The sequence below is a fragment of the Elgaria multicarinata genome, chromosome 3 (genome assembly GCF_023053635.1).
Source record: "Elgaria multicarinata webbii isolate HBS135686 ecotype San Diego chromosome 3, rElgMul1.1.pri, whole genome shotgun sequence".
Taxonomy (NCBI): Eukaryota; Metazoa; Chordata; class Lepidosauria; order Squamata; family Anguidae; genus Elgaria; species Elgaria multicarinata.
Window position 1 is genome coordinate 114,715,248 of NC_086173.1, and position 24,538 is coordinate 114,739,785.

Consider the following 24,538-nt stretch of genomic DNA (forward strand, 5'->3'; position numbering starts at 1 on the left):
TTGGGCAGTATAGAAATTTAATAAATGAATTCATTGACTAAAAATGATCTCATGAGTAGCAGGGCTGAGAAAAGCCCTTGGAGAACCAGTGCTGATGCCTATCGTCTGAGTCTGTATAAGGCAACCACCCTAAACAACCCAACAAAAAAACATGAGTTCTAAAGGTGGTTTATTCAAGAAAATAAACCACACTGCATGGTTAACAAGCCACACTGCAGATGTTCAGACAACACTCTAACCCACAGTTCAACAAACAACCCACAGTTCAACAACCCACAGTCCAACAAAAACCCACACTCAACAACTTAGTGTAGATTAGCGTGCTGTCTGAACAGCCCCATTCTATCTGTTTCACAACTTATATACCTTTGTTTCATTCATCCTCTGAACATTAACTTTACTTTCTCCACCTCCTTTATATGCACAGGTTTTATCAAATTTCCCCCTCCCCCCACAAAAAACAAAATTTAAGAAGGTGTTATTCCTCAACCCACTGAACTATACTATTCCTTCTTTTAACAATATCCATCCAGGGATCTATGCAAATATACTCATTGATCTTCTTCATTGATACTCAGTATTCTCCCTCAGACCAACAGATCACCAAACCATTTATCAAATCTGGTTAGTCTGCTAGGGATTCTCCTAATCCCTAGGGAAATAAAGTATGACAAACCCTAGGCAGAAGCCACATTCCAGTGAAGTGTTAGGTATGGAAAGTAGAAAAATATATCCAGTGGTTGCATGGGGGAACGTAGTGATCTATGAGTTACATAGCTACCAGTGCTGAAAAACTCAAAGACTTCTGGATTGTTGCATTTATTCCAGTTATACTTCATTCCTTCTACAGTTGTCACATTTCTGCATCCCTGAAATTGTACTTATTTATACCAGTCAAATCAAATACTTAGAATTACCATTTAGGAGGGCATGGGGCAGTTGTCCTCTTGATACCACATATGATAATGCTTCAGGACCCACTTATATCTTTGCCTTATATATATTGAGTCATTATTGAACAAACCAGTGTTCCCAGGGGTATGTAATGTGCATAAGACTGTTATGCAATCAAGTTTTATTCCTTGCTCCTTGACGATGTATCGCTAGAGTGATATACACTGGCACATTTGCTTCCTTGTATCTTATTTATTTGGAGAAACCAGTTTGACCAATCAGGAGTGGTGAAAGTGGAAATCCATCCCTATACCAGTATTACTTCCTTTCCTTGTCTAGCCCTCTTCCCATAATCCATGGTTTGTATCTATAAATGAGGTTTATAAATGCCACCAATGGGAAAAAACACACCACCTTTTAAAAAATAAGGGGGGGGGAACTAAGTACTAAATAATTCTAGCAAATGCTATACTTGAAAATCAATGTGGCATTGGTAATGTTAAGAGGATTTCAGTGTCCTGCCAAGAACCCATAAAATATTCTTCATTTGATAATACTACTGTCAGTATTCAGTCAATTAACTGAGATCACCAGGAGAGTTGCCCAACAAATTGGAGCTTTGGGAACACTAAGAGGAAAAAGAACTCCCTGAATAGGGTCACGTATTCACTGTGGGTGGAAATAAGGGGCTGAATATTATTAGATTTGAATGAATCATCATTTTCTACACACATTCCAGAAAACTGTGGTGTAAACTGGAGCTCTTAGGGACAGATGGAAGAAGGGATGGGATCTGATCCAAAGTAACTGGAAGTATGTAAATGGGTCCTGGAGCTAGCCACAATCTTCATAATGCTATAGAGACCATACTTCATGTTTATTGCTTCTGGAGAGTTTTCAGGTGATGACAAAAAAAAACTGTTTTTCTGACACTGGGCGATGAGCAGGAGCTGTTTCTCAAGGGCTTCATTAAAAGGTTCATTTTAAATCTCCACACCACAGAAAGATCTGGCAATCTGCTTTCAATACCAAGCCAGTCCAACTTGAATTGAGGTCCTACCCTCCCAAATTATTATGAAGTGTTTTTGTTTTGTTTTTAAACATGACAGAAAATAGTAACAGAAGCTTCCCAAATGGGATTTTTTTTCATGATTAAACATTTAGCAAATCAACCCGCTGGCTCCGGATATCATCCACTGTTAAAATCTTAAATGGTTCGTCTGCAAATAAATAGCTATACAGGTTCATTACAAGTACTTTTGGGAAATGTTTACTTTTTGTACATTTCTCCCCTTTTGGGCCATTTTTTGCTTGCTAACATGTTTTGGCCAAAGTAAAGCACATAATTTCAAATGGGGCATCTTTTTATTCATTCAGTTATTCATCCATTCAATATATTAGTCGCTCTATAATTTTGTTTATTTGATTGTACCCTGCCTTTCTACTAAGAAAAATGCCACTCAAATTGTTCTCAAGGTGACTTATATAAATACAAATAAAACACCATTAAATCCCACTAAATCTCCATACATAGGATCAAAATCAAAAGCAGCACAATAAAACAATCCATTTAAAACCAGCAGATACTAAAACATAGCAGGCACCAAACACGGTAAAGATCTAAAAAAAAAAAAGTCACAGAGGCAAATAGAGCAGTAATACAACTGTTTTGAACGCCTGCAGAAATAAAAAAAATCTTTTTACCTGGCACCAAAAAGGCATTAGCGTAGGTCCCTGTAACTTATCACTGAGGTCTTATCAGAGAAGGGCTCTGCTCACCTAATGCTGAGTATTCTTGTTGATATCAGTGGTGTTTGTCCTTTGAAGCACAATCCCACCCATGTCTACTCAGAAATAAATCCCACTGAGTTCAATGAGGCTTGCTCCCAGGAAAGTGGCTTAGGGTTGTATCGTAAATCTGACTGCATTAGATTTCCAGCAGGTTCTTTTGCTATATCCTAGTTGTTAATCAAAGTAACAACAGCAGCAATGTTTGGGCCAGCAAGTGAAATCTATTTAAGTTATCAACCCTATTAGAAAGGGTTAAAAAGAAAGTTAAAAAGAAAGTTAAAAAGAAAAGCCCTGTTTTAATTTAACTAGCCATATAATGAAAATTATGAAAGTAAAAATACTTTTGTTGTTTGGAATGACCATCTATCCAGATTAAGCAGGAAACAGAGTTTCCTGTATCAGTGCAAATAAACAAATAAATAAATGAATGGGCCTGTTAATATTTCTTTATGAATGTGGATGAAGATTGCTGGAAAGATCGTCAACCCATCTATCTCAAAGAAAGAGGGAGATATATGAATGAAGCAGGCTTTAAATGCATAACTGTGGGTTTTATAATATATGTCGCCTGTAGCTATAGGGATGCCAGTATGTACACATATATAAACATACACGTAAACTGTACATATAAACTGAACACACAAAAAAGGGTTTTGTTCATTTTACTCATTTATTCAAACCAGATTTAGATGTTATTTATTTTCATGAGTTTTAGACAAGATCTTTTTTAGCACATTACAGAATCCCGGAGGGGCTTCCTGTATTAAAGACAAAGTCCAGCACTGTAAATGCTAAGTATAGTAAAGCAGTGTTTTTTAGAAATACTGCCAAACATATTTGAATATGCAGCAATCAGGCCAAGAAATCTTTATGTTGGAAGCTAAGAGCAAAACTGGCAGTTTGGTTTCTCATCTGGCTCATTTGTTTTCAGGTCTTTGCTACCTTGTAACAACATGACCTGGGCTGGCTTTACATCACAAAAAGCCAAAGCCCAAATTCTATATACATTTTGCATATATTCCATCCCATTAGTGTCATGACATGTAGAGATCATATGTTTCTAACAAAATTATTTAGACTTTTAGCTTAAATTCTGCAAATGCCTATCTGGGAGTTTTATCACACAGCTCCAAGTAGTACATCAAAAAAACAATGAGGCTTTATTTTTTTGCTTTTAAAACAGCTCCAGCTCCTTCTCTTCCAAGAGTAGAGCTTTCTAAAAGCATTTTATAGTGTAAATGAATACAGATCTCTATGGGAACATTAGTCATTTTAGATGAGGTTTTTGAAGCCAACAAAGATTTAGACATACAACACCCTGCTTCCTAAATCCACAGAAGACTTGAGAAGGAAAAAACATACATACACACGCTACCATTTCTTTAGGGCTCAGATACTTGGGAAACAATCTTAAACTAAAAGCTCACTGTAAGATGATTTTGAAAACTTTCCTGCACTCATTGATGTGCCTGCATTTTAACAGTTTACAGAAATTACTGTAAAAATAAATCCAGTACTCATGTTTATATAGTAATTTCTTGCCAAGACATCAAGAACACCTCAGACAGTAAGCACTGAAATATATTCTTTGCTTTCCCCCAAACAACTGTACATTATGTTGCTCTTCGAGGCACAGTATTCAGACTTCTATGGGGGAACCCAAGCTGCAGAGAAGTGAGCAGGCCGATACGGAACGCTCACATCTTCTCAAATCCCCCAGGATTTAAGCGGTATAATTTTCATGCCAATTGGCACAGAGGCTAAGGAAACAGACCTTTAAATGGATTCTTCTGCATTTTTTAAAATCCTTTTAGCGTCTTCTGATCTTATTTGCACTGCTCTGCAATAATATTACTTGTTTCTCAAATTCTGATGGTGCAAGCTGTTACTACAACTAGCACCAACACCCAGTTGCAGGGGACTTGTTCATGCTTTACTTCACAAGGTTTGAGATGACAGTTACATCATAAAAAATGACAACTACTGCATCACTAATCGATTATCCATTGGTCCCGCATACTTTCACTGACTGGTAGAAAATACAATCAGACAAGCAATGAAATCAATCATCAATCACATCAGTGTTGCAAGGACACATAAAACATTCAAATCTTGCCTTTAAAGTACCGCTGATTCCATCAAATAAATTGGGCGGGCGGTGAGGAGAAACTATTTTTGTCTGTGACAGAGGGTGAGATGATTTTGCCACTACTCAAGAACGATTATTTAATTTCAACTAGAGACAAGCAAGTTAGTTATTTCAAGTCCATATCTGTTCAGCAAGAATAATTAACTCCAGAATAAAAATATATATTTTTTAAAGTGAGCATTTTCTGTGATCACTGTGCAGTCTAATCCTATGCATGCTTACTCTTAAATAAATCCCACATTTATTCTCTGAGATTCTGGAGCCATGTGTATATGCCATCTGGTCTGTCTTTTAATGTACTGGTATTACATTTTTAGATGAATGTAGAGAAATAGTTTTGGAACATTATGTTTTCTTCTCAAAATGTGATTGCTCAAGTGTAAGCACTTGTAATAAATTGGTCTCTCATATGTACTGCCTAGGGCTGCAATCCTATACACATGAACATGACAATAAGGCATGATGAATGCAGTCGCAAATTCCAGAGGGGTACCCATGCTATTAGTCTGTTGCAGCAAAACAACTATTGAGCCATTAACTTTCATTTAACTTTACTTATTTAAATTTTATGTAGAAATTTCTGAACAATATCAAAAGCTTGGCTAATGTTTCTGTTAAATATTTTCAAAATAGTACGTATCAATGATAAAATATTTGTTAACTATGTAAGAATGAGACACATTGTTTGATTGTTTTGCTTGTAATTGTACCAAATTGTTACCAAATTTCTAAGAAGAATTACACTTATCAATTGAACAATGCAGAAGCAGTCATTTTTAGAAATACTGGAAGAGTTTTTCCATGACTCACTGCTCAGTCACAAAAGGGTGAACTCTCACAATCCTCATTCAAGAGTGCCATCTAGTGAAAACATATATATGCATCCATATATAATTGTAGCCATACTCTTAATATAATCTATGTTGCACGCATGATTATTTACACTTAGGTCAACTTAACCTTTCTGTCTAAGAAGTGATAAAGCCAACTGGGGATCTAGTTGGTAAGTGACCACAGAGAATATGAATTTCAATTATTTCAGATGTTTGGTGAGGCCACTATCTAAGCTATTGGGAAGATATTTTGAGATGGAAGGATGAGTTTAAATGCTCACTGAACAAGTATCCTAATTTCAAAGGTAGGCATATCTGAAATACAGCCTGAGCCCCTCTCTCTCTCTCTCTCTCTGTGTATTATGTATATCTCCTCAAAATTAAACATTTTAGCAACCTAATTATTTTTTCATCAGCTATTTTGTTCCAAAATCTTCAAGACGTTTATTTATTTATTATTTTTATTTATTTATTACATTTCTATACCACCCAATAGCCGAAGCTCTCTGGGCGGTTCACAAAAGACGTTGCTGCTTCTCCTTCTGATACTTGTAATTAAAACAGACTTCTATTCCTTTAGTGTGAAAATAAACTCTGAAGAGAATGAGAACATTTAGATAACACTCACATAGCTAATAACCACAGAACTGTAAGTGGTAATGGCATACTGTTATGCTACATTCCTAACCCTAAACACATTTATTCAGGGGTAATTCCCAGAGAATTTAGTATATTTACTTTTGAGTGAATATGCTTAGGATTGCACTGTTAGTAACTAAATCAGCTTTGAATGTTTCTTTTGGAAGATCAGTTGTATTAAACAAAACATACCTCTAAGGGAAAAAAGATTACAAAATGTATTTTCATATTATCATCAGATATTCTCTCATCTTCTTTAGGAACAAAATGCATCAACATCTAAACAACCAAAACCTCACATGTTCTGACATTTATAACCTAATACAGAGAATCCCTTGGTTGGCAGATGTCAATATAACTCCTCTGTAGGTATCACTCACCTGATTCACATTTCTGACGCCCCCATTACATTTTAATAAATGAGATTATACTGTAGAAAAATTTCACAGAAATGAAAAGCTTCAGATTTGCAGGTTGCATTTCTACAGTAGAGGACTGAACATCAACAGTAAAATTAGTGGGCGGTAATTCAAGCAAATAATAATAATATAAAATCGAACGAAGTAAAGAAGATGCCTTATATGCTAGTGATAATGCCTCATTAGTTTTTCCAACTCAATCCACAAGTATTCAGAGTGATCTGTCGTAACTGGATATAGTCTGCGTTTGGCTATCTTAGCCTTATAGGGCTATAGGACTTATTTGGTGAAATATTAAGGGAAGAGTACTTGGGAGAATAATTTTTTTGGTTGATTAAGAGAAAAAGAGCATGATTTATGAAGAGAGATCTCAACATTTCTAGGTGGGATTTTTTTGAAGTTTGCATACAAAAGGAAAAAGCTAATTTACTCATGCTCTTGTTGCAGCTTAAGTTTTGTCTGACCATACTTAAGTTTTAAACAGGACCTTTACTTAATACCAATAGGTGTCTTCTTCAGACAAAGTAAGGTAGGGAAAAGTGAAACCAAAACCAGCACCTCAACTCCCTACATGCATTTTGAAGTATTTGTCATGGCCTTTGGCTAGTATAATAAACTTTGGATTAACCATTTAGTGACTTTTCAACCACTTAGTGACTTTTCAAGCTATTAGTTAATACCCCCTCCATATTTTCTAACAGCTCTTCCTCATACTTTCAGATATACAATAGCAGCATTCCCCAACCTGGTGCTATCCAGATGTGTTGGAAAGCAACTCCCATCATTCCTAGCCAGGTCATGCTGGCTGGAAATGATTGGCGTTGCAGTACAAAACATCTGGAGGGCACCAAGTTGGGAAAGGCTGTACAATAGTGTGAAGAAACGCAAAATCCTATCAAAAGTAATAATGCATTTGTCTGCAAAGAGTAGGCACAGAAGCATTCTCAGAGACACCGTGCATTTGCATAAGACAGACTTAAATCACCTTTAATCATCTCTCCTTCGATCTGTATTAATAGAACATGGAGGATAGGCATTCATAAGGTGCATTAATATTCTGACCAATGTAGATTTTACATTTGCATTGCACAACACATAAAGCAACAGCTGCTTTCAGTCTCGTATATGAAAACACCTACAGTCTAGCGTACATATAGCCGCTTGGAAACATAGACCATAATCAGAAGAGCATGGCGCCTTGGCACCTTGTATTTGGAAGCCAGTCAGGGGGTGGGAGAAAGGAGTACGAGCAGCCCAGCTTACTCTCCCTTCAGAACTGGCATTTGGGGTCAGCATTGTCAGATACCTACCATCACCTACAATCCAGTAGGGTCTCCCAATGAGAACCCCTGATGAACTCTGGCCCTGCTGTTTCTCCTTCTTGCTGTTGCTGCCTGTTTGTTTATCATCTATGAGCAAGTAAGCAGTGAGAAGAGCAAGGAGAGAGAGAGAGAGAGGTAAGCTCTGTACACCTTCATTTCCCTCTGTCTCTAGGAGGTGGCACCAACTGAGGCAAGAGAGAGAGACAAGCAAATAGTGGCATCAGCAGTGAGGAGGAGGTGGGCATATTCAAGGAGCAGAGGTACTGAGCATCTTGCCCAAGGGCTCCCGAATACCTCAAACAGGCACTTCCAGCTCCCTATTGCAGCTCAATCAAATGTGCCTGATGGAACGCCCTGACTCAAGCCCCTGTGCAGAGCTATTCCCTCCTCTTGATGGGAGTGGCCTGGATTGCCGCATTTACCCAGAGCGTACCATCAGTCACTCTCTGCTGAGAAACCAGCGAGGAAGCAATAGAGTTACAGCGACCACTTACATATCACAAAGAAGGGGACAAAAGAGGACACAGATTTAAATAAAATCTGCACGTATCAGTTGAGGTGCAAATTTGGAAATAATAACTGAAATTTAAGCAGAAACACTCAACATTTCCTCGTAGTGAGGAAGTTTGTGGCCTGGTGACCTGTGAGCCAGCTCAGTCTGCTGTCCAAGGTGCTAATTCCTGAACACTTGAACTGGCCAGACTTTCAAACAGAGGACACCTTAGGCGGAGTAGGGAGAAAGAAAATAAACCAGGCCAGCCAATTCCCCTTCCTCCCTCCTCTTGGTTATTTGCTATCCCTCTCTCCTCCAGATTCCAGACTCGTGTGTGTGTGTGTGAAGCCAGCACTCTCTCGGAAGGGTTGGATCATAGCCTGCATTTCTATTAATAAAATAAGCTATTCTACTAGTCATGCATTTTCAAGCCAGACCTTAGTGTGGAAACAGTTAATTGTCTGATGGGACAGGGACACGGAAATAGAAATAACATGCCTAGCTATCTTGTATTAAATTATTCAAAAGAAGAGCACCATCTCCATAACTCCAGGTCACGCTATTTGTTTTATTTCTTTAAAGGATTGTTATTTATTTAAAGGATTTATGGGTGCTTTTCCATAATCTTTTGCTAGAAAAATCAATCAATAAAAACAGAATTAAACACTGCAAACAAAAACGGAATGCAAAAAATATTATTTATTGACCCTGAAAAGTCACCCAGCACAGCCCCACCTAACAGGCCACACCAAAAGCCAAATGGAAAAGAATAGGCAACTCTTCCCCAAAGGGAACTAAAAATAGGTGCTCCCAGATGCAGGGTTCCTTTCTGCTACAAAACAAAAGACATTGTGTCTTTTCCTCATTACCAGATTTTTTGTGGAAAGCAAGAAGAAAGCAGTGGGAAAGCACAGGAGGTTTGTAAGTGGAAGATGGTGATGTCTGGACCCCCAGTAAGATGCCGTGAATAAGGCAGTGTGATCACACAATAAAAGCCTCATCAGGTGGAAGCCCCAAAGCTGCAACTTCACACTTCAGGCCTATTACATGGCCATGGGGCAATCATTGTAAAGGCCCTGCTTCCAGCAACTGAGGTGCACACCTTATGCACTTTTAGAATATTGGGAAACTTGGCTGGGGGCTGATTGAAGGAGAGTCAGTCTCACATATATGAAGTTCCCAGGCCATAAAGGGCATTAAAGCTTAAAACTAGCATCTTGAACTGGACATAGAAGCATCCTGACCGTTCATGTAAATCATAATAACCTGAGAGGGATAAGTTCACATCTTCCACTGATCCTAGACAAGCAAGTAAGACCCATTTTGCTTTAGCTGAAGCTACTGGTACAACTTCTAGCTCAATCCCACATAGAACACATCGAAGCAGTCAAATCTGGATGTTACAAAAGCATGTGCCTAGCAAGATCTCATCTGTCCAATGGGATGGAGTTTACACAATAAATGTAACAGGAATCAAAATTTAGGTGTGCAAAACTTACAGCTGTCCTCAGGCTACCCCAAGAGCACTTCCTGGTGGTTCACAGCCACCATTTTTTCCCTCAAGAAGCCCTCGTTTTGTTATTTATTTATATTTTATTTAATTTACAATATTTATATACCGTACTCCATTCAGAATTTTGGAGTGGTGGACAAAATAAAATAGAATAAAACCAGTATATAACACATAAAAAGTACATTTTAAAAAAACAGAAATGTCATCACGTGGCAATACACTGAGAGTTTGGGGGGGGAGTGATGGTTGCCAACCACCAGGCAGAGTGTCTGAATGAATGCATCTACCAACTTGCTGCTCCATTCTCAGGCAATGACCTGGGGGCAGGATGATCATTGCTACAGCTATTGAAATACTTAGTGAGCTACAGTCCCAAATGATAGCACTGCTAACTGGATTACATGTTCTAGAGCAGCCTTTCTCAACCTGGGGCGCTCCAGATGTGTTGGACTACAACTCCCAGAATGCCCCAGCCAGCTGGCTGGGGCATTCTGGGAGATGCAGTCCAACACATCTGGAGTGCCCCAGGTTGAGAACCACTGTTCTAGAGCTAAACTACATGTTTACACTAATCATGTAGTTCTTACGTGAGGCTGATCTCTTCTTTTTTACTCTCATGTAAACGTGCGCATCTCTGATTTGTACTGGGACTATCACCCTCTGGGAGGAGAGGATTAAACCTTTTCCTCACCTGTTTTACCCCCCAAATTCCAGTCACCCGAAATCAAAAAGCCTACATTAACTGCAACAGAAACTTTTTTCTTTACTTTTTGGGAACTCCACTGCAGTGTGTGCGCATGTGGAATTTTGGAGGAGAGATGGGAGGGGGCTTAATCTTCCCATTCCAGAGTGCAGTGGTCCCAATCCAAATTGGTGTTCTGCAAACTTAAACAAGAGTAAATTATACTATCAGGCTCAGGAATTGCCCTAATCCATCTGTTGGGCTTGGTCCTAGCGCTTGGTCCAACCCCGGGTTCAGTCTATCCTGGATGCGCAGCTCAACTGCTATGTCTTTCTTAATCATGGCTCCTTCAGTAGCACTTTGAGACTGGCTGTGCTGGTTCTTGATGAAGCAGACAGCCTACTGCACATCAGGTGAGGCAGGTGCCATTGCTGCGAGGCTGTTCTCCTATGGGTTCCAAAGAAAAGCCAGTGTGGTGTAGTGGCTAAAGTGTCGGACTGGGAGTCAGGAGATCCAGGTTTTGGTCCCCACTCAGCCATGGAAGCCCACTGGGTGACTTTGGGCCAGTCACAGACTCTCAGCCCAACCTACCTCACAGGGTTGTTGTTGTGAGGATAAAATGGAGAGGAGGGGGATTATGTATGCCGCCTTGGATTCCTCTGAGGAAAACGGCGGGATATAAATGCAATAAATAAATACATTTATTTGCATTCCAGTGCAAATGGCTGAGGTATCAAGCTGGCACACCCTGTCGTTTTCCCCAAAGTAGGTGACAGTGTGCCCTTCAAAGATGATAAAAGCACAAAAAGGTCAAGCCAACCTCAGGACTTATGAATTTTCATAGACACTATCGAAACTGATGCAACCCTCACAAGAATATCATCAGGAGTAATATTCAAGAACAACCCTACCATTAGGGAAACTGAATGGGGTGCCTCAGGGTGCTAACCTTATGTGTCATGAAAGGGCAGCACATTGTTAGTCATTTAATTTATACTTATTGTCTTTTTACTGCCAGGGAGGGGTAGAGGCACTTGTGGTATTTTCTGCCTCAGGTGTCAAAATAACCTGACCAGCATTGGGTACTACGTAACTTCACTTTGGGAGGGCCTTTGAGCCAGCAAAATGTCTTGGGCCAACCCTGAGCATAATTACTGTTCTCTAGAGTATAATTGGAGTAAATCTATTTTTTCCTGTCTGGGGTGCTTGCCAAGATTACATAATCCTCCTCCACACCTACCTACCTAGTCGCTTCAAAATATTGTATGTTAATATACACAGAGAATTTTAATAGAACATAATTGTCTTAAGGATAATATTTTCTATAGGATAATATTTATAGAAAATATAATTTTAAAAAATAAAAACCCCTCACAAGTACAGATTTTGGGGGGAAATACACACACATATATATACACACACACACACACACATGTGTGTGTGTGTGTGTGTGTGTTTTGGGGTTTTTGAGGAAACACCATTCATCTACTCCTGATTAGTTTAATATTTTGAGCCTGGCCAAAAGAAATAAAAAGAAAAGAGACACTAATGAACCTAATAAAGAGGCTGGAGCTAGAGTGGCTGTTAATTTATATACCTAACTTCTCAGGAGGGGTGGGGGAAGAAATGCTTGGTGTCGATAAAACGTTTCCTTCGTAAATTACTACTGGCTCCAGCGAAAGGCATTTACAGTAAACACAAAACGTCTGCAAAGCATCTGTTCTATCGAAGAGGGAACTTTATTCCATGAATAACTTCTAAAAACGTGCAATACATAATTCACACCAGCAGTTCAAGTCCTATTATCAACCTTCAGCATTTAAGCTGGCTATTTTCAAAGACAGGAGAAAAAGGTTTTCAAATTTTAAATTTTCCTGTTAAGATTTTAAGAACCTACACATGCACCTCTGCCCTCCTTTACATTTTAAGATAAGGGCTATCGTAGAAGGTCTAGATTAAAAACTACATACAATGATGACATCAGATGCCGATTTTAGTGAAAATGTATTAAATATGCAAGAGTATATACAGAGACAGTGTGTGAGAGTATATGTATATATAAAGTACTTGTTGGAATTTTAACATTAGACTTTACTGGAGATTTAGTGGGACTTTGCCGAAGGCAAGATTTTAATAGGAATAATAAAAAAATACTTAATGGTACTTAGGGTAAAGCATGTGTGGTCACTATGTTTAAGAAAGAGTAATACCAAACATCTGTGCTAGATTTCCACATGATAAAAAATAACCATATTCACTAAGGTTCCCTCAGACTTATGGACAATTTTTAAAAAATATTGAAAAGAGATGTGATAACTAAATTTAAGAAATAAAAAACAGACATCCTATGTATTGCGATAGGAATGCATATTCTGTGGTTTGAGTTTACACCATTTAATCAACTTCTGGCTTTGGACATGGGAACCCGAAGATGAGATCCCCACTTAACTATGAAGCTCACTAGGTGGCCTTGAGAAAGTCATTATTACTCAGCCTAACCTACCTCATAGGGCTGTTGTGAGGTTAAGCTACTACACTGAGCTCCTTGGAGGACAGAGTAGAAATGTAACAAGTAAAATAGCCCATATTGTATTTTCTAAAAACTCATTTAAACAGCATGTTTTCCTTTGGTCCTTCTTTCTTTACTTTTTGAGTGCTGCTCTTTATGCCCTAGTTTTGTGTATTATTCAGCTCTAAGCCTTCTGTCAAGGCAACTATCTTTTTAAACATTGTACACCATATAATGATCATGCATACATTATGAATACAAATGGGCCTAAGTCCAACTATAGATAGTCATGATTAAGTTCTGTTGAAACTAATGGATTCTGTTAATCATGACAATAATAAAATTGGAGCCAATGTTGTTGGTGTTTAAAATTATTCTTAATTTAATATAAGACACTTGTTTTTTTAAGTATATTTTCATCAGGCAAAGTTGAAACTCTCCTCATAAAAATATCCATGCAATAAAATCATAAAACCAATCATCTGGTTAACAGAATGCTTGGCAGAAATATTGTTTGTTAAATCGTTAGAAATATTTAACAAAGTGAACAAATTAATAAGTAATATCACTGCTGAGCCATCCATCCAAGTGGGAATAATTTGAAAAGTGGGCAGGTGTGTTAAACAAAATCACACAACCCTGTTGTAATAAAAAGGGAAACATTATCAAATAGAAATATTGCCTGTTTTTCTGTTGTTCCACTTTCCTTTTAATAAATTGCCTTTCAAAAACATAGTATAATAAGAAAGATACCTCCATGAATGAAACTTAGAAGAGAAATAATTCAGAAGACAAACTCTTAACACGTGAATACCACATTCGTTATATAAATCAGGGTGTTACTATGTTGGTCCAGATATCATCTATGCATAGATTTCCCATGACTAGATATCCGAACCCAGCCATTATCAAATATGCTTCCATTTACTTTTATGACAAGTAAAAAAAATGTCCAAAGCATTTTGAAGCTGGCATAGGACTGATTCAGAAATATAAATCTCTGTAGTTATAGCAGAAGCTAAGAAGCAATTTCACCTGTATGAACTTGCAAAGAGTGTGAGAACAAGGAACATATGTCTCTAAACCCATATTAACAAGCACACTGGTGTCGATTCACACACATTTTCCATGAATATGAGAAGGCCATAACCAGAAGAAAGAGAAAAAAGGAACAGTCTGCCCAGAGTACAGATTCTTCCTGATGAATATAGTTCAGTCATTTTATTCATGCACATACAAGAGATGGAAGCCATGCAAGGAAAGCTTCAATCTTTTTGGAACACAGTGGCCTACCCACTTCGAATGCTACAATTCAGGCCACATTTTAATTCCTTCCCACTTCTACCATGCTGAAAATGGCTGGTAATGCAGTGTGCAGGAAGAAAGGTTGCAGTTACCAACAAGTCAAGAACCCCTTCTGTGTTTGAATTTATGCCTGGAGAACAGCAGATACCCATAGGTACGAATAGGGGCAATTACTCCATCAAGCCACAACCATCCGAGGAAACATGCAAATGTTATAGTTGTGTGAAAGAAATGTGCCATCCATTTTGCAAACAGTGAATCTCAGGTAAAGAATACACAAAGCAAATTTGTCCAATTTGTCCAGTGAAAGTCAACAGATATCCCTGAAATAAGAGTCACTCTCAGTCTGCTTGCTTCTTCACTCATAAGATGTGGCAATCTGCGCATCAAGAAATGGCAGACTTACATGTTTCTTTACGATTATGAAAATGCTCCTGAAGCGATTACTTTTTGTTTGATCCCACTGGCACCTTTAACTAGTGCTAGAATACTTTTTTAAAAAAAATCACTGTAATATTTCTTACTTTGCATTTTAGTCACAAATGTCTGCTAAAGCAGCTAACAGCCATTGTAAAGACAGCAGTGAAACATTGAAAACAGTGTGAGAAGTGGTTCTAGAAGATACACCAAACTGTGACTTTCTTTCTGCTAACTGCTTCCTGGCAAATGGTAAATGTAGTGTTACTTTCAGAGACAAAGCTTCACACATTTCATGTAAGTGTTAGTCTCCAACTGCTGTCCAATTGGGTGATGTGAAAAGAGGAAAAGCAATGATCCAGTCGGTGACGACGTGTTGCATAACATTTGAGATCAGGTTCATATGTTCAAGTTAGGCTAAACCACAATGATGACCTGAATAATGCAATTCATGTGAACATACCGTGAGTGAAAATGGGCCAGTAAGCAACTAGAAAAAGTCTGAAAGAAGTGCTGACTCAGATTAGACTGACAAAAGGGATGATGAACTACATTGGATGAGCTGCCCAATTCTGGCAGAAAATCTGCAGCAGTGGGGGAAAAAACGAGACAGAAAAATCGAAGAGCTGGAAGAGAACTTTCCTTTGATCTTCCCGATCACCTCTGACAAACTCCATATGAAGCTCTTACCCCATGAACACAGGCAACAAACAGTACCAGTGGTGCATTCTCTTTTGATTCCCAAGTGTTTAAGTCAGGGATTCACATAATTTATCTGATTCCCCATCCTTTTTTTAAAAAAAATGGTATCGTCCTTTAATATTTTTGTACTACTGTAATTGTCTTCAGTGTGTAGCGCCTTTTCACATTCTACATAATCACGTGTGATTTAATTTAAACATTGCTGGAATGGAATGTTTGCACAGGTTAGAATTATAACAATTGAGCATGAAATCACAGGAATTGTCTGGCAATCCAGCTAGGACTCATGCGCATGCAGAAGCTGGCTTTCACATAGGACACGCAGGCATCCCTTGCTGGATGGAGCACCACATGTGAAAATGAACACTATATACAATTCTCTTCAGCCCTTCCCAAACCAGCTGACAGAACTGAAGGAGTGGAGCCCGTTTTTAAAAGCTAAAATCCCACCAGACAGCAGCTTGGCATGGGGAGAGTGGGCGCTGGTTTCACCCCACCTAAACAGGTGGCCTTGAAGAGAGCTCTGAGCTCAGCCCTGCCTCTGGCTGCTCTGTTGGATTGGAGCCAGCAGCTTAACCTGAGAAATAGGTTGCATTTGACGAAGCGAATGCAACGTATGATACACAAGGACCTCCACACACACACATATACAAACACACACATCATTGAATTGACCTTAAAATAACGAATTAAATACATTATATGACATAAAAAGAGTTGGGATTATTGGTTTCCATTAACCAGCAATGCTATAAAGTGTAAATTAACATCCATAGAATTACAATCCATAATTTAAACATGCACGATCCAGGAAGTGAATGATGATCTATTTCAGCCTGCCCCAACCTGGGGCTCTCCAGGTTGGGATACAACGACCAGCATCCCCAAGCCAGCCAAAAGAAGGCACCAGGTTGGGGCAGTATGATTTATTTTTAAACTTATGTTCTACATTTATTATACTACTAAACAAGCAGATTGATGAACTAGGACCATTTGAAAACCCATGAAGAAAAGCAGGCCAACAGCTTTCCGTTTCCATTTTATTTTCAAATCATGACAAAACCTTTAATGGAATACAACGAACATGCTTTCCTTACCTCTCTAAGATGTATGTTTTCCTTCTCCTTCTGGTCTAATATCACTTCTAAATGGTTAACCTGAGATTCAGCCTCTGCCATCCTTCGAGTCCGTTCATTGTCATCATCCATTCCTTTGGATGGCAACCCTTTGCTCTGCAACATTTCTAGAAGCTTTTTGATGGATTCATCTCGGGCGTTTAGTGTCTGCTTCTGGGTTTCAATTCTCAGTTCCATTTCTTCCAGTGTTTTTCTCAAGAGAAATAGCTCTTTTGCTTGTCTGTCATGTTCAGCTTGCAGCCTTCGAAAATTCTCCTCTGTCAGCTCGATCGTAAAATGCTCAGCACCTCGGTTCCCACTTTCTTGTTGAAGGAGATGGTTAAGGTCTCTCTGGGTCCGAAGTTCATCTTGGAGGGCCTGAATAGTTAGCTGAAGATGCTGTAATGTAAAAGGAACATCTGAATAAAGATTTATTCAAAGGGTCTACAAAAAATGCAATGCCACAATCATTAATAAAATTAGTGGTGAAAATCTAAATGTGAAAGTGATGTTATTTGTAATGAAGCTTCTTGGCTGCTGTTAGAAACCATGAAGAGATGAATGCAAACACACACAGACAGTGCCAATTACAGTTACCGATAATAGTGAACAACAAATCCTAAGTCAAGGAAGTGAAAAGAACAGCATTAAAATGTAAATGTCAAAGAGTGACATTTTGAGAAGCAAACACTGTATCCAACAAGCCTGAATATTCAGGGCTTTGGGGGCGGGGGCGGGGGGGGGGCAGTCTTAGACTTGAAGTCTGCATCTTCGTACAGTGCAACTTTGCAAGTTGTTAGTGCTAATCACTCTGTATGAAAATAAAGGAATTAAACTGTTAAATGATACTGTTAATGGAAACTATGAGCTAGTTTAGTAAGCAGGATTGCTGCATCTAAAACAGGCATATAAAAGGTCATACAATAAACAATACTGTATTTTGCAAACAAATTGACTGCAAAGAGTGAACAAACCTTTGTTCTCCTGGCATCCAAAAACTGAACAGCATGGGAAATGAAAAAAAAATGAAGCAAAATCAACATAAAGTTTAGATGCAAGCAAAGGAGATTCAACAGAAAGAACTAAATTTAACATACAGTACAGAAAAGAAAACACAATTGTTTTATACAATACAGTCACAATTCTACAGTATTTTCATACACACACACACACACACACACACACACACACACACACCAAGGAAAACAAAAACACTTGTTCTCCATACACTCTGGTATGGAGAACAAGAAGCACTTGGCTTGGATCCAAAGAACCGTGATTAGAGCAAAAGTAAAATTTCTAGCCCTGTTCTGCAAATACCTGTGCAATCACTAGTGTAAAAGTTTAGTCACTGTCAGAATAGGAGTTCTTGTAGTTGCATAAGAGATTGTGAAAGTGGAAGATATTTGGATCAATTTCACTTTTTTTAATGCAACATTACAGTCTTTCTGTGACCAAAGACAACTTCTGCAAAAGACAACTTCTCCATCCTTTAGATGTAACCCATAGTTCATATTTTTCCCATTTATTAAATTTTATTTATTTATTACTTTTTCCAGAGTAGTTGACTGTGCTGTCAAAGCAAAGCACTGGCTTGTCTCCAGCTGCCCGCCATCTCAATTTTCTCAGAGTGCTTCTGGGGTCATGTGGGGTCTGATATAGCCCCAGAAACACTCTGAGGAAATTATATGGGGAAGGTGGCTGAGGTATGAGTGATTGTTGCACTTCCCAGTCCACCCAGGCCTCAGCTAGACCTAGCGGTCTAGTGGGACGGAGGGGTGAAGATCTCACAATATTTTTATCGTGAAATTTCCCTCTCTGTTTACACATGGCACGCACTGACGTCAGAGGGCGAGGACGTCACGGCCGCCATTTTTATTTATTTTTTCTTAAAGAGGAAGAGCGCACGAACACTCATGCTCAGAAAGGTAGTTTTTTTAAATTTAAACTTAATTTTCCCCCTCCCTCCACCCCACCCCTGATGGGCGCAGAGCTCCTAAGGAGCTCTGCGCCCCATGCATGGGTCCCAAGCAACTGCAAGGAACCGGGACAACCCGCGATGCCCGCCCACACGTTCCACAGTCTTGGGATGCCTCATGCCCAGTCTTTAAAACAAAGATATTATTCAACCTCAGTAATCAGTCACATAATTTTGACAATATAGATACCATTACTCCAGAATAATATATATAGTCTTTAGATGGTTGCATATAGATTACGTAACCTCATTATTTAACTAGGAACGCTGGGTCCAGTTGTTGACTTTAAGGAACCAGAATAAGAAAGCATATTACCCTACATAGAAGAGAAGCAGGAGAAATAGTATGCTTTGTACTCCAAAAAGAAATTATTGACACCTCAGTTGTAAATGCTTTTACACAGATGGCTTGTGTATTGTATGGGAACTTGCTAACATACAAGAGTGGCTTAGCATTATAGCCTAAATTATTATAGAAGCCCAAATGTCAATAACATCTGTTATTACAGGAGCCTTCTCCATTCTGATGTACGACAAATATGTAGATTAGATATTCTCAAACTCCTTAGCAATTGTTAGATACCATGTGACAGCCTCCATATGTGTTGATCTGCAACTCCCATCATTCTCAGCCAGCTGCTGGTTGGGAATGATGGGAGTAACAATCCAACGCATATAGAGGGGACTAGTTTGGAGAAGGCTGGCCTAAGTTACAGCAACACATGCAATGACTTTGTGCTTCTGCAGAGGCTGAAAAAAATGCAGTGAAAGCAGCTGCTGCACCCAAAGGTCATATTAATATAAGAACATCAGAAGAGCCCTACTGAATCAGACCAAGGTTCCATCTAGTGCAGCATTCTGTCCCCATAGTGGCCAGCCAGCTGTCAACCAGGAACCCTTAAGCACGAGACAAGTGCAACAGCACCCTCCCACCCATGTTGCCCAGTAACTGGGGTACATAAGCTTACTTCCTCTTGATAGTGGAGGTAGCACAAAGACATCAGGACTAGCAGCCTTTGATATTACCAATACAATAAGTTTTTTCACCAGGCTGGCTCCTAAGAGCTGCCATTGCCTCACAACTGGACAATAAGTCAAGAAAGAAAACAATACCAATACCACAGATGGAGCCTCTAAAAGTATAACTAAAGGCTTTGGAGATTTACTGGTGACTTTTTTGTCAGCTTGGATTAAATATGAAAATCTGAACCATCATCATTTAAATCAGTAGGGGGGGAACTATGCCCCTCCAGATGTTGATGAACAACTACGCCCATCCTCCCTTACCATTGGCCACGCTGGCTTGGGCTGATGGGAACTGGAGTCCAACAACATCTGGAGGGCCACTGGTTTAGGTGAAAGGTGCACCAATGACCTCTATCATTTTTCATTCAAATCTGGTAAAACAAAAAGAAACTGATATTGCATGAGGGGGATGGATTCAAGGCCTTTTGAATTGAAGCACATGTAACTTCCATCAGATGTTGACCACCAGAGGCAGTGTCCACATGATGGATTCCCACAGGCACAGCCAAAACACGTCATGCCAACATTATGTCATTCTTGCACCTCACAGAGCAAGAGCCTGTGCCAGAGTCAGTTGCTTCTCAGAAGCGGCAGTGCTGGCACAGAATCTGAAACAAGCACTAAAACAGCATGATGGCTAGGGCTACAAATTACAGCTGCTGGAAGGAGAAGTCATCATGCAGAAGCTGTTCCGTGTGCTCTGGCTATAAGGCAATTTGTACATGGGTAGTATGTCTGGTGGTTCACTGGGGACAAGCAATCAAGAGAAAGGTTGGGGATAACAGCCACGTGGGCACACACAGCATGCCTTAAAACTCCACAGGAGTAGTGAAGGGAGAGAACTCCTAGTAACAAAGCATTGCTCATACACAAGCAGTTGCCTCTCTGGCTCAGGAGGCATTTTCAATTAGTCTTACTTTTGAAGTTCTTTGTGTGACAGAGAAATAGTTTTAGTGGTCAACATTAATTTTGGAGACCATACATTAAATAAACAACACTAAAATAAAAATAACTACTGGTACACACAAAGACAAATGCAAAAATCTACTTTAAAATATTGATATTGTAATAAACATCTTACTACACCCCTTCCTCGTTCTTATAGTTTAGTATCTTCCATTTATTTTTATTAGCTTTGATCTTGTTATAATTGCATTTATATTACCTTTGCTAACTTCCTAGATTCACTGGATTATCATATTATATGTATTTACATATCTGAATTTTGTTGCCGATTGTTACTTGCTAAAGCAAATTAACTCCGGTGCATGCTTTTAGCAAATGTTCATCGATATCTGCTCAGGGATATAGTGCATAAAAATATGCACTATAGATTTTATGAAGTGTGCCTGAATACAGTGAACTCTATGGACCCTTGGTCTAATCCAACATGGTTCTTATGTTCCAAGGGACAGGGGGGGGGGGGGGAGAATCCATCTAGTGCTTTAAAACTGGTAGTGTAAGGTCAAATAACACATTTTACAAAAAGTTCCATAATCCTAAAGAAGTTATAATCAAGCATACAAAATCCTAGAACAAGCCATGGTTTTCAGGGTCGTTCAGCCACCTTGAAAACCACCCACCCAGCCACCCATCCTCACCTGGTTTGGATGTCATGACAACCTGCCACCGTCAAGGGCAATTACACTAATTAGGCAGGTCACAGCCAGCATGTGCGGGAAGGAAAAATAAGCCACTGTGGGTTATTTTCCTTCTGTGATCATGCAAACCCAGACAGAGAGTTGAAGACAAAAAAAGAAGAAGGCAGAGACAAAATGCCAAAGTACAGAAGAGAAAAGAGATGTTATGGAGGTGGGGATTGGTGGAACTGCTGGACAAGATGTGAGGCTGCTGGCCAAACTGAAAGGCTCCATAGGTCATATCAGAGGCTCTCCATCTCTGGCCTAGAGCTTGGAAACAGGAAGCAAGTGTGATCTGTAGAAGCACTGACAGACTGTTGAAAGACTTGCAAAGCCTTTCTCTTGAGGCAGGAAAAGTGCAAGGGGATTTTTTTTTCTTGGAAAAGGTTGAACATTTAAGGAGATCTTTCACTGTTCTGGACATTCCTCTACAGCCCAATGCTGCTATGAGCTCTCCATTCTTCCAGCTCTACACAGGTCAGCAAACGGCCATCACCCTGACCTTCTCAAGTCTATAGAGAATGGAGCCTGTGTGAGGAACATTCCTGGTGGAGCTAAACTCCTGCCTCCCAGCCCCAGGATGTATAGGAACGTAAGAACCATGCTGGATAAGACCAAAAGTCCATCAAGTTCAGCATTCTGTTCATAACAAAACCACAAGCCACTTAAAACCCACAAGCAGAACCTGCGTGCAAAGCACCCTCCTAAATATGAATAGCCCAAATACTAGAATGGTGTGAGGGAGGATCACTGTTCCACCCAGTTGTCCTTCCAAAGCTTAGCAGAATGGAGGAGTCTGGGTAAACTCCAAAACGATCCTGTGCTGCAATGTTCTTTTTATTTATATACAGTCCATGATTTCACTTTAGTTAAATAGCGCAAATATTTCTTCTTCTTTTTAGTGTAGGTGCATTTCTGCAAAGTATAAACAGTGCTAAAATGGTGCTGAGAATACAGAGCAGGAACAATGAATTGAAGCTCCTGCTTCAATTGTCAGGAGAAGAAGAGAATGAGGAGAATGAATTAATAAAAGCTGCTGCTGCTACAGGAGACAAGGAGGAGAAACTGACATGCAAGTTGTCTGTGTCAACTGATGCTGATCATGAAACAATAAAAGCTGGAGCTTCAGAATTAAAGCAAGAGTGAGGACAGAGGACAAACACTACTCACAGGGCTATGTGTGGACTAAACACAGTGAGATGTATACACCGAAAGAAGCGCTATAACCCTTGGAATGTGGAAAGTCAATTGCCATTCTGCTTGTTGCTTACAGCAGAAGAGCAATGATTGGGTAGCACTAGGAGTTGTCTGTCTGGGAGCACCCTGTAAGGTCTAGGCCATTTGTGTCTCTTTTGGCCTCTGAGATCAACACAATGAGATACAAACAAAGCTCAGAAGATAGCCTACCAACCAAGAAGGAAGTAACAGACAAATAACAGGCAAAAACAGGCAACCCTTTTCTAAGTTCAGGAAAGATGGAAATTGTAGCTAAAGGGACTTCAAGGAAAGTGAACTTCATTCAAACCTGAAAGGAGCCTCTCCCTCTATGCTGCTGAGTGATTAACTTCCAATTAGATTTGTTTATTCTCCAAAATTTCACAGATGAAAATTGGGACAGTCTGGTGAATTTATTATCGTCCTTATTTTCACAACAAAGAATTACTTTTTGGGAGACACACACCAATCTGTTTCAGCATTATGTGAACAAGCTTCAGGGTTGTTCACTCCCTGTTCCCCTCTTCTCAAGTGTGGTTGCAATGTGAATATTGAAAGCTTTCACTTTCCATTAACCATGTTTTATTATTATTTCCAAATGCAAAACTGGATTAGTATTAACTATGATTTAGGGAAACAAACCAGGATCATAAACCATGGGCTGAAGTCAGCTTGTTCCTCTAAACCATAGTAAAGAATAGCTACAGTTTGTTCAGGTTTCAACATAACACTAAAACATAGTTAGTGAAAAATGAAAATAAATGCTTCTAATCTCCACAAATGGCCATGCTAGAGGACGAAGAGTGTGAGTACATAACGCTAAACCCAAAACTTTAGCATTACATCTAAACAAAGCCACTGTCTTATAATATATACTTCACCATTCCTAAGACTTCAAAATGAATCTCACCTGCTGTAGCAGGGGGGAAAAGTTGTCCACATGTTGGTGCTTAGGGCCAAACTAGGGCCTCAGCTAGACCTACCTGGTCTAGTGCGACGGAGGGGTGAAGATCTCGCGATATTTTTATCGCAAGATCTCCCCCTCTGTTTACACGCGGTGCGTGATGACCTCGGAGGGAGATGACATCACAGCCTCCATTTTGTTTTGTTAAAGAACGTTCACCTTTTGTGAACGTTCGTGCACAAAAGGTGAGTTTTTAAAATTTTAAATTACTTTACCCACTGCCCCCACCCCACCCCTGATGGGCGCAGAGCTCCTTAGGAGCTCTGTGCGCAGGTCCCGGCTCCTCGCAAGGAACCGCGAGGAACCAGGGCAAACTGCGATGCCCACACACACATTCCACAGTCTCAGGATCATCCCGAGACCATGGAAAAAGCAGGCTCGAAGGGGAGGGTGACATCCCGGGGCAAGGGAGGGATCATCCCTCCCTGCTCCCGGGATACCCTGTGTGTCATGTAGATGCACAGGGACGATCCTGGGGATCACCCCAGGATTTTGCCCCGTCTAGCTATGGCCTAGGTGTAATAGTGGTGAACACATATTTCTTTTGTAATAGTGGTAAACACGTATTTTTTGTAATAGTGGTGAACACGTATTTCTTTTGTATGCTCTACCTATTCACATATAAAACAGAAGCTCTTATATAATGGGGATGGACATAGGATGTTTAGGGCATGTTTACATTCCAACTTGAGAACAGGAAAAAGGCAGGGAAGACCTGGCACTACCCCTGAATCAGTACTGGTTCCTCTCTATTTGGCCCTGGTTAGGCCTCATCTACAGTACTGCATCCACTTCTGGGCTCCACAATTCAAGAAGGACACAGACAAGCTGGAGTGTGTTCAGAGGAGGGCAACCAGGATGATCAGGGGTCTGGAAACAAAGCCCTATGAAGAGAGACTGAAAGAACTGGGCATGTTTAGCCTGGAGAAGAA

At 39.6% G+C, this 24,538-nt stretch overlaps 1 protein-coding gene across 3 annotated transcripts in view; it reads right to left on the reverse strand.

The window, feature by feature from the left end:
• The window catches only part of ERC2 (ELKS/RAB6-interacting/CAST family member 2), a 596,359-nt gene that overhangs the window by 471,930 nt on the left and 99,891 nt on the right, over window positions 1–24,538 (reverse strand). For 2 of the 3 annotated variants that reach the window (XM_063121300.1, XM_063121299.1), the window contains exon 3: window positions 16,766–17,182. In XM_063121300.1, coding sequence (XP_062977370.1) covers window positions 16,766–17,182 — 417 coding nt within the window. Of the gene's footprint in view, window positions 1–16,765; window positions 17,183–17,757; window positions 17,782–24,538 lie in introns of all 3 variants that reach the window. The other variant, XM_063121298.1, reaches the window with a different exon arrangement.